Genomic DNA, 10,713 nt, shown 5'->3' with positions numbered 1-10,713 from the left:
AATTTACAAATTCAACGTTTTCATTCTTAAACACCCCCTTCTCAAGTTTTTAAGAAATCCCAAATGTGTGTGGCATGTCATTGTAAATCCCCTATAGGCTACCCACTGGACATAGGTGTAAGTTATGGCAATTGTATTTGCTTATAAAATTGCTTTGATGATATTTGCATTAAAGAAAAAAGTACAGATGAAAGAAACCATGGAAACCATTACAATTGATCCACTAATTGGTAACAGGTGGCAAAAACAACAAATGCAAGAGAGAGAGAGAGCCGGCAGTGACAGCTTTGCTCCTGAAGACAGCTTCGAAACCTGGTATTTGTAAAAAGTAGCCAAGTCATATCGATGAACAACTTTAGTCATTTGAATTCCTACTTTATTACCACGTAGGGCCTAGGCTATAATTATGCAACCACCTCCCACAAAGTTAACGTAACGATGTGGCCACTCTATGACGCGTGTTGTTGATACGGAGCTGTGCGGTAGCGGCAGTAGAGAGTGGGTTGCATTAAATTACATTGTTGTTCGATGAGGAGGCAGGCAGCATACATATATGTTGGATAGTAGGTTGTAAATAGCCTAATGGATATAACGTGCTTGTGGGTACATTATTTAGCGTCCAACCATCGCTTATTCTGAAATATCTGGCGACCGATAAACGAGGACTCGTCGGCGGCATCGATATCTACCTGACAGCGGTTACAACACAGACAATAAACAACAAAGACCGAACCGAAGTGTCGCTCTCAGATCCACCCCTACAGAAATCTGTAAGATTCGGTTGTTTTAATGCGATACCCGCGTTATTGTGCCACCTAGTGATTGAGATCCACTGAGTGTATTGCAGACAAATTTTTTTGCATGATGTTTGGAGAGCGTATTTTATTTTTGCGTGTTTTTAACGAATAGATAGTGTCTTTATGCTGTCATAGTTGTATACCTACACTGCAACCAAATTGTCGTTGTCCAATTGTACGCGTTATTCGGTTGACCTGCATCGAGTCTCAGCCACTGGACAGACCGAATCAGCATTCCAGTTAATTTGACAGGCACCGCCTGAATCAACTGGATTTGATGTGCTTTTAGAATCAACTGGACGAGGATGTGGGTGCACCCTGAAGAGGTGTTGCAGGCGGGTGCGCTGTGGATAACCGAGCGAGCAAATCCCTATTTCATCCTCCAGAAACGCAAGGGCCACGGGGACGGCAGAGGAGGACTAGCGGGTGAGATACATATAACTGTCTCTGCTCTGCTTCTCTCTCCTAGTCTCCAAATCATAGATTATTGTAGCCAAGCATAGCTCAACTCCACGAATGTTTCATCGTCGAGTTCAGAGATACGTGGCTAGGATTATTTAACGCTATTACAGCTGGTGTGCAAGCAGTGCCAAGACAAATTATTGTCCCCTGGCCGGGTCTCTCGCTTGGTTTGGGAGATTATTCATGCCTCACGGATGTTTAGTAATGGAGAGAAGATTGCATGCGTAGTGAGGGATTGGGGTCAGGTCACTCGAGTATCAAAGGGATGACAATGGCATGAGGGGATGTAGACCTGTATGAATGAATAGACACGTGACCCTAATAGCCCCTACTACTATATATTTTATTTAACTATTAATAACAATTTCTTATTTTACAATGATGGCCAAACCCTCCCATAACCCGGATGCCGCCCAGCGTGCTGCCCTAAGGGACTCCCGATCACAGACTGTTGTGATACAGCCCGGGATCGAACCAGAGTCTGTAGTGACACCGCTAGCATTGAGATGCAGTGCCTTAGGCCGCTGTGTCACTCGGGAGCTACTATAACTAGACACATGCAGGTGTGATTTTATCTGAATGAGGTTTTAGGCTCAGAATAGTCATAGGGTCATCGTTGTATGTTAATGGACCTCCTCCCATAGAACAACATACAATGGAGCTAGTGGGCATTCAGCAGCTAATGTACCCTATTGATCAGCATCCCAAGATCTGGGCTATTTATGTAGGCCTTGTACTTTAGGTGATCCTGGAAAATTGTAACTAATATTGTTGCAAAGAGTAAGCCTTCTAAATACCCATTAAACCATTAATAAAACAAGGAAAGAAATGCATAGATTTGTTAAATAGATAATCATTGACTGTGCTTAGTTCACTCTAATTGTAATCTTATTAGGCTACTAGCTAGCTAACATAAGGCTGGACACATCTCCCCTGACAGGGAAGACAAATTCCAGCACTTGGGACCGTTAAAAGGCTCCAATAAATGGAAATGAACCTGTGATTGATTAGAGCCCAGCACGCCCAGGGAATGTTAAAATGGCTGGTGATGTGTCATTCCCCGTACTGAATTTTGAATGCCACCGAGACAACCCATACACAAGGAGACACGCAGAGCAAAGGCACACTCTTTCTTCCCGGCAGGAGTAGTACATGCTGAATCATCTTTCTCTACTCATCTCCTCCTCTACTACTTCACTCACTCCATCCAAATTAGTCCACAGTCACTAGGAGGACTGCTACATCAGGGAGGAGCAATCATTTTAGGACCATAGGTGGTGGCGACTGTGTCTACATCTGAAATGGTGCACTATTTCCTATGTAGTGCACTACTGTTGACCGGGGATCTGGTCAAAGGTAGTGCATTATGTAGGGAATAGGGTGCCATCCCAATCAGGCTGACCTGGATTCAGTCTGTCTGTTGAATTCATCGCAACTGAGAATCCAAAAATATGAAAATGGGTTACGAATGATGCTACCTTGTTTAAAAAAGTCACGATCAGTTGAAATTCAGTCAGGTTCACTATAGGTACAGTAGATTCAGTCCAAGTCTTTGACTCTGAGCCATAGAGATGACTCTGTATGAATATATCTATAGCCCTCTCTATACAGTATCTATGTAGCCCTGCTTTGACTAGACTGGCCGTCGCAGTCATGGTGGGTCAAAGAGAGTTGAACTGTGTGCTGCTGTCCTCAGTGCCAGTCAGTCACTCCCTCTTCAGTGTCAGCCAGTCAGTAATGAATATGACAAGGGGAGACAAAATGCCCTGCAAGTATCTCACTTCATTGGTCAGCAACAAGACATTTCTCTGACATTTTACTGAAGGACGGAGATATAATTTTTCCCCGCATGCCAGCGACTGAAAGTTAGTCCCCGAAACAACACTCTGCCTCTCCCTATTGTCTCGGGATAGCGACACAAAGCGTGCGGTGGTGATATGTGATGATGTCATTGTTATGTGAATACTGAGCGGACCGTGTGGTGTGCCAGTTGGCCTGCTGAGGAGAAGAGCGAGCCTGGGCACAATGACTGGCACTGCCCAGTAAACACCCATTTTCAGCGAGCAGAAAAAGCCAAGCGAGCACCTGGTCCTCCTGGGGCATATGGAAGGGCACCAGGGCCAACGCTTTTTGATTTATAGCCATATTTATGAGGCTACTTGACATGAGGAAAAGTCAACATTATAATTTTTTTTATTTTAATTGATTTATAGAGACTGAGAAACAGAAAATATAGTATGGTTTCATTATAGATGACTAGTTCCCCTAAAATCAATCTTAAGTCCTAAAATTTGAAAAATGTCAAGCTTCAATTGTGAAGTGTTGACGATGGTAATTCGGTAGATGCTTATTATTGTTCTATTTCCCACTTGTACAATTGTGTATTAATACGCAGGTGAATTGGAAATGTTTGTTTTTGCATATCCCCACTCTCCTTGAGACTCCCTTGGAGAGTGGTGTCTCTGCCAGGGTCTGCCATTATCTACGGCGACACTGGAGCAATTTGGGCTAAATGCTTTGCTCAAGAGCACATGGGCAGATTGTTCACCTTGTCAGTTCGGGAGTTAGAACTAGCGACCTTTCGGGTGCTGGTCCAATGCTCTAACCGCTAGGCTACCTTCCACCCCAAATGTTGGATTGGAGCTTATTCACCTGATACTTTCAATGCAAAACATAACACTATCCAAGGGACAATAAGCCAACCTATGTTACCTAACATTTCACAATAGTGTGACATTTTGGAGTCGTTATGACCTGAAACTCTACTAGGCCTACATGTGTTGGGTGACTAACATCACGTAGACCTGATGACATCGCCCTCAATAGACACTTGGACTAGACTTCTAACCATCGACCTCTTTGACCATCGAACATTACCCACACAATCATCTGCTGCTTTACGTCACCTATCGATCTTATCTGGTGACCTCTGACCTGGAGGTACACATTGAGGCTTGGGAAAGAAGAAAAGGGATAACACTACAGCTGTGTTACAGGGGGTTAGGTTAGAGAAACATGACTTAAAATAACATGTATGGTGTTACTTCGTATCAGGTTCTTGTTCTTTGAAACAATATTGATTCTCAGCCAGTGAGGTGCAGTGTCAGTACTTGGGAGAATATAGACCAGTGTTTCCGCTGTAGTCATTTTGCTGTGGTGCTGCTCCACAGCAAAATCATTACTGCCACGTCCCAAAAAATATGGAACATGAGAAATATTTCTGCCAATGCTAGAACTGTCCACATGTACTTTTCCTCTGCAAACAAACAAGTCATGAATATAAAAATCGGGTAACCCCATAATATAATTGTTTGTCTTTTATAGTCGGCTTGTTTTTCTGTGTTCTATGCAAGATAAATATTATTCTTGTGGCACATTCAAGTTACAAGTGCCATAAGGAGGGAAACATGCATTCTGACAAGCAGTCGATGCATGTGTATTTCTCAACTCCTAAATATGCACAAACTGCACCAGGCAGTTTTTAGTGCATGGGGGACATTTGGGATAAATGTAACACTGGTCAATTGTAGGATAGTTTTGAGGTAAAACACCACCCTACCTCAAGTACAGGTGTGTGTGTTACCCTGGGTTACCCTACCAGGTAGCTAGCTCTACACTATATTCACTGTGTTTCTGCATAAAATAATTGGCTAATGATTAGCCAAATAGGGTAACTGCAGACAGGCTGAAGCATGGGACTACCTATTTATTTGCTCTTCTCTGCATCAGTTGGGCTACAAGTGATAATGCTTATTGCTAATAGCATACCTGATAATATGGACCATGCATAGACTATATGCATTGTCCAATATGTCATAATATTTTTTCCGAAATAATTTTACTTGTGTTATTGCGCTAAATTCTGGATGTGGAAGTTATATTTTAGATGGTGTCAGGATAATTGTATTTTATGTTTATTTTTGGAGTAGAAAATCCGTTTTTAATAAGTCACCAGTACTGAGCTTCTCAGTCCTCCATAAGAAATATCTGACAGGGAACTCAGACCCCCAAAGCAAGGGTGGGACCCTTCCTTCAATCCCCATAGGAACTTCCCCTCCACTGCTATACATTTTTCCAAATGAAACACTGAAATAGACCCAACAAAGTAGGATGAGACCGATTGCTTTTGCTCAAAGATGTTTTTTTTCCACTCGAGTGGAAAGTAGGAACTAGCCGTCTCAACTGAAGAGAGAATGGAGCTTTTCTAAATAACAATAGGCAGCCCAGCTTCTGACCTTGTTTCCTGGCTTCTCCAATCTATAAAAAGTCCAAAACATCACATGATGCTGGTCTGTTCTCCAGTCTACTGTATGTAGACTCGAGCTCGTTTCTTTCCATCCCCATCCACAACAAAGGAAGCATTTCTCATCATTGGAGCTTAGTTTCTCTACATCTTGTTTTTCTTTGGTGTGTGTGTGTGTGTGTGTGTGTGTGTGTGTGTGTGTGTGTGTGTGTGTGTGTGTTAGTTACGCGTGGGGTGTTGAAAGTACATTCAAATGTATAGGAACATATAGTCACAGACAATTGTGTGGTTTCCCAAAGTTCATGTTATGGATTAAAGGGTCAACACTAGGCTATAGGTCTGGGGTCCGCCTTCTCTTCACCATTACAAAACACCACAGTACAGTAGCTCATGTTAACTCTTGTTATTATAGCATGGTGTAGGATCATGTGTTCTGAGGGGGAAAGCAGGGAAAGTAGCCCTCTGATTAAAAACAAGTAATATTGTCACGATGTAGGATGTACTAATTCCTTCATTAAAATACTGTGCATACTAGCCCTCTCCTCAAAACAAATAATATTGTCACGATGATGTAGGGTGCACTAATTCCTTCTTCATAAAATACTGTGCATACTAATCCTCTCCATTGCTGTTGATCTTAACTGTTCAACTTATTTGGAGTGAGAGGTTTGAGCTATAGGTTGCATGCAGTCGCAGAAGTCACAGGATGTTGTGGGTCTCACTCCTCAGTGGTCTCTTTTGTTGTGCTTGACACCTGTGCTTCCTGTGTTAACCCCTAACACACATCCCTGCAACACCGCTGGGTTCAGGTCATGCCCTGCCTATCCAACTGAGAGGTGCTTCACAGATATTTGTTCAGTGTTCTGCAACTCCATGTCTTGAGGTAACCCCCATGGTTGCACATTTTGTTCCAGCCCAACTAGTCAACTCATCATGTTCTTAGCTGAATGTGGTGTCAGTGCTCGGCCAGACAAAAGATATGCAACCCTGGGGGTGCAGAACTGGACTTTACACTGTTCAACAGAAACAACCGGTTGAAGTTTGAAACTGAAAATGTCCTTTTATGCCCACAACTTGTTTGTCAGAAAGGCCCAGATCCTGTATCCTTGCATTAGCCAGCCCCAAGTAACAACAACAGCTTTGGTGTCTGTGCTAGCCTTTGAAATGGAGGCTAACACACAAACCTTTTGCATATCGGCCAAGCTGTTCTGTTCTCTCCCATCTAGTTTATTTTCTATTTCCTTGATTTCGTACTGTATCTCTGTTTTTGTTCTGCGTTGTCATTGCAGTTAACACTTAAAACAAATAAATATAACTGTACAGTAACCTTATCAATGGTGACTAATGTGAAGATAGTTGAAAGTGTGTCTGTTGGGTTTTGTTCACGGGGAGTGCAACTACAGGTATAGGCCTAGTTCAGATGGGAAATCTCAAGCCCTTACACCTGTCAGAACCGACGGCCATATTGTATACGACCATCCAGTGTGAAACCTGAATTGCCCTAACTGCCTCTTAACGGCCCACTCTGATATTTACAGACATTTTTTATCATATTCAATATATGTTAATGATAGATAATTAATATATTTGCCTTTTATAATTATTTAAGCATTTCTCATTGAATTCGTCCTAACCTTTTATTGCGCCCTGCATAGGATTAACAGAGAGAGAACAGGAGGGAGAGAGAAATGGAGCCCCAGAGATGTAATTGTGTTCAGATGTCTTCATTAGAAAAGCTAGTGGAGATGAGTGGTGTCCCAAAAGTCCTCCAGCAGACATTATGTATAGAGGGAAGAATAGATGAGTGGTGTCCCAAAAGTCCTCCAGCAGACATTATGTATGGAGGGAAGAATAGATGAGTGGTGTCCCAAAAGTCCTCCAGCAGACATTATGTATGGAGGGAAGAATAGATGAGTGGTGTCCCAAAAGTCCTCCAGCAGACATTATGTATGGAGGGAAGAATAGATGAGTGGTGTCCCAAAAGTCCTCCAGCAGACATTATGTATAGAGGGAAGAATAGATGAGTGGTGTCCCAAAAGTCCTCCAGCAGACATTATGTATGGAGGGAAGAATAGATGAGTGGTGTCCCAAAAGTCCTCCAGCAGACATTATGTATAGAGGGAAGAATAGATGAGTGGTCCCAAAAGTCCTCCAGCAGACATTATGTATAGAGGGAAGAATAGATGAGTGGTCCCAAAAGTCCTCCAGCAGACATTATGTATAGAGGGAAGAATAGATGAGTGGTCCCAAAAGTCCTCCAGCAGACATTATGTATGGAGGGAAGAATAGATGAGTGGTGTACCAGAAGTCCTCCAGCAGACATTATGTATAGAGTGAAGAATATCATCCAGACTGGCTGTTTTGGTTTCTCTTGCTCCCTTTCTGCATGTCTGTCTCTCTCCCGGTCTGTCTCTGTCCCCCTCTCTCCCCATATCGCTCTTTTCGTCTATCTCTGTCTGTGTGACTGGCAAGAAGCTGTCGTGGCAATGGTAAAATTCCCGCACCGGGAATAAAGTTTCAGGGCGACTGTGGAATATGGCAGCCAAAAAGCTTCTTTCTATCAAAGGTTGAGTTTGTTGGAAAAGGAGTGTCATTTCCACTCAAACTTTGATGACATGTTAGACCCCAAGGCATAAAAAAACGACAACAGAAGGCCTTTAGCAAGACTCGCGTATTCATCACTTCAGATGTTTTTCCTCCACTCTTTCTTTTTTTGGAATTGTGGTACCAGTTTCTTCTGATTTTATGATCTTGTGATTCACAATAGACAGTAGCTAGACACTAGTCATGTATTATTACTGTATCAGAGATAATGAGCATTAGGGTAATAAAACAACTCTTTAAAAGAGATGGGAGTTATTGGCTTCTTTCAGCTGTCATGAGTCCATAATCTGTCCATTTTATCTCTCCACTTCCCTCATTCATTAGATTATAGGGGATTCATCCCTCATTCATTAGATTATAGGGGATTCATCCCTCATTCATTAGATTATAGGGGATTCATCCCTCATTCATTAGATTATAGGGGATTCATCCCTCATTCATTAGATCATAGGGGATTCATCCCTCGTTCATTAGATTATAGGGGATTCGTCCTTTTTATTCCAGGTGACTTTACTCTCACCTTCTCTCCGCATCGATCTGTCACATGGGAAATCTGAGCTCTGTGCCATCTGCCCATCCACCCCACTTTGATACCAGATTCACACATTAGTGCCAACCAGAACAGAACTGTGCTGGCTGGGATATTTCTTCACTGTGTCTTTTCCAGCACAGTTCCAGCAACTATGGTGGATGTATAACCAGGCCAGCCCAGACCCCATCCACTAAATGTATCAGAGTAGGAGTGCTGATATAAGATCAGGTCCCTATAAACCCATCTAATTACGATCTAAAAGGCTAAACCGGTCTGAGTTCAGCACTCCTACTCTGAGATGCTTTGTAGATACGGGCACAGTCCTGGTTTGTGTGGCTCAGTTTGGTCCTATAATATAAATTGGGCATGAAGCAGTCAGGACGGGAAAGCCACAGCTGCCCGTCAGTCCTAAATACCCCTTCCTCCTCCCTCTATTTCATAAGTGGTGATCTCATCGCCGGAGGGCTCCATCAAGGGCCTTTCGAGGAGAGCATAAGTGGTCTAACAAGGGTTAATGTCCCAGAACGGTCTGCTGTCTCACATGGTGGAGGGGGCTGCTTTGTTACGTGTCCGAAATGGGCTAAAACAGAAACACTTTTGTTGGGTTTTTGCTTTGAAGTCATTTTTTTAGGGGGAGGGTTCATGACTTGTTTGTATTTGCGTTTTAAGTTCTTGGATCACTTACAGGTTTTATTTTCCATCCTCAAGACAATCAATGCATTATCTGTTCAACGTCCAAACAATGTTGTATAGACGATCATGATATTCCCACAGTGTCTCCCTCCCTAACCCACGGTATTCCCTGCTCCTCCCACCGCAGGTCTGTTGGTGGGAACACTGGATGTGGTGCTGGACTCCAGTGCTCGAGTGGCCCCCTACAGAATCCTTTACCAGACACCTGACTCCCTAATCTACTGGATCATTGCTCATGGTGTGTACTGTGCGTGTCTGTGTCTAGTTCTCTCTCGCTCTTTCTTTCTCTTCCCCCTCCCCTTTGCACACAAGGCCCTCTCTTCCTGCACCATGTTCTCACTTCCTGCTAATGCCAAGCATCACGTCATGGCCCACTGCTCTTAAAGGGCTAGACTGGGGAGAAACGGATACCAGGAATGGGAATCGATGGTGATTCGCTCAAAATATGAGGGGCTGTCATGCTTTTTAAAAGTTAATTAGCTAGCATGGTAAATCTGACATTACATCTGCTGACTTCATCTGTTAACACTCTCTCTTTGCATGTTAAAGGGTTAACCACCCTAATGTCCTATATGGAAAAGCTAAAAGGTTAACTCAGGGCTGTAAATGTAAGATACTGACACGATCTCAATCAAATGGGCTATCTCATCACACCTCTTTTGGCTAGTTACAATGGTTTGTGGCATCACAGAAACCCCAATCTTCACCTTCCTCTTTCCATGAGCAGTTATGTCACACAAATAATGTATTACTCTGGAGGAGCCACAATGCAATCCCACGGACCCATGACAAGCAGACGGGAAAGGAAGGATTTATTTTTAAAGAGGGATCATTGTGTAAGTAAAGAGGGGCTTCAGAACTATACTCCCCAGACGTAATGAACAATGGCTCTGTTTTTAAATGAACTGAGATGGTGGATCGAAAAGTCTGTCGTGTTGGAGGACTTTGAATAGTGTGTGACTACGAGCATGTGTATTTGCCTTAGTGAGTGCTCCCATATGGAAAAAGGAGTAGGGGAAAGAAACAGGAGAGAAGACCCTCTCTGAAATGGAAGCCCCTGAGAAGAAGACTCCTGAGGGCTGGCCTTGAAATGGCAACCACTCCTCCCTCCCCTCTCCCTATCCGCCCATCCTCCAGCACAGAGGGAGCGTAGAGCAGTCTGTCTGCCAGACGTCATCACTAATGTAGCTAAGAGATGAGCAGCAGTGGGCTACTTACAGGGGAGATGGATGACGGATGAGGCCTCTAACGGTAGTGGACACTGAGGTTTCTGTGCTAGCAGGCTCTGCCTTGACTGTCTCTTAGATTTCACTACCACTAAGTAGCTGCTAACAAGTAGCCACAGTATCACCAATAGGGATTTGCCTGCCAATACTATTAAA

At 43.3% G+C, this 10,713-nt stretch overlaps 1 protein-coding gene across 2 annotated transcripts in view; it reads left to right on the top strand.

Moving 5' to 3' along the window:
• The first annotated feature begins 239 nt into the window (after positions 1 to 239).
• The window catches only part of LOC124012859 (TBC1 domain family member 9-like), a 28,331-nt gene continuing 17,857 nt past the window's right edge, over positions 240 to 10,713 (top strand). Inside the window, exons 1-3 of one of the 2 annotated variants that reach the window (XM_046326864.1) lie at positions 240 to 315; positions 1,087 to 1,223; positions 9,459 to 9,569. In XM_046326864.1, coding sequence (XP_046182820.1) covers positions 1,103 to 1,223; positions 9,459 to 9,569 — 232 coding nt within the window. In that variant the 5' untranslated portion in view covers positions 240 to 315; positions 1,087 to 1,102. The other variant, XM_046326863.1, reaches the window with a different exon arrangement.

This window comes from Oncorhynchus gorbuscha, linkage group LG24 (assembly GCF_021184085.1).
Source record: "Oncorhynchus gorbuscha isolate QuinsamMale2020 ecotype Even-year linkage group LG24, OgorEven_v1.0, whole genome shotgun sequence".
NCBI classification, from domain to species: Eukaryota; Metazoa; Chordata; class Actinopteri; order Salmoniformes; family Salmonidae; genus Oncorhynchus; species Oncorhynchus gorbuscha.
The sequence above is the reverse complement of the archived record's forward strand: the minus strand, read 5'-3'. Positions and strand labels throughout refer to the sequence as shown.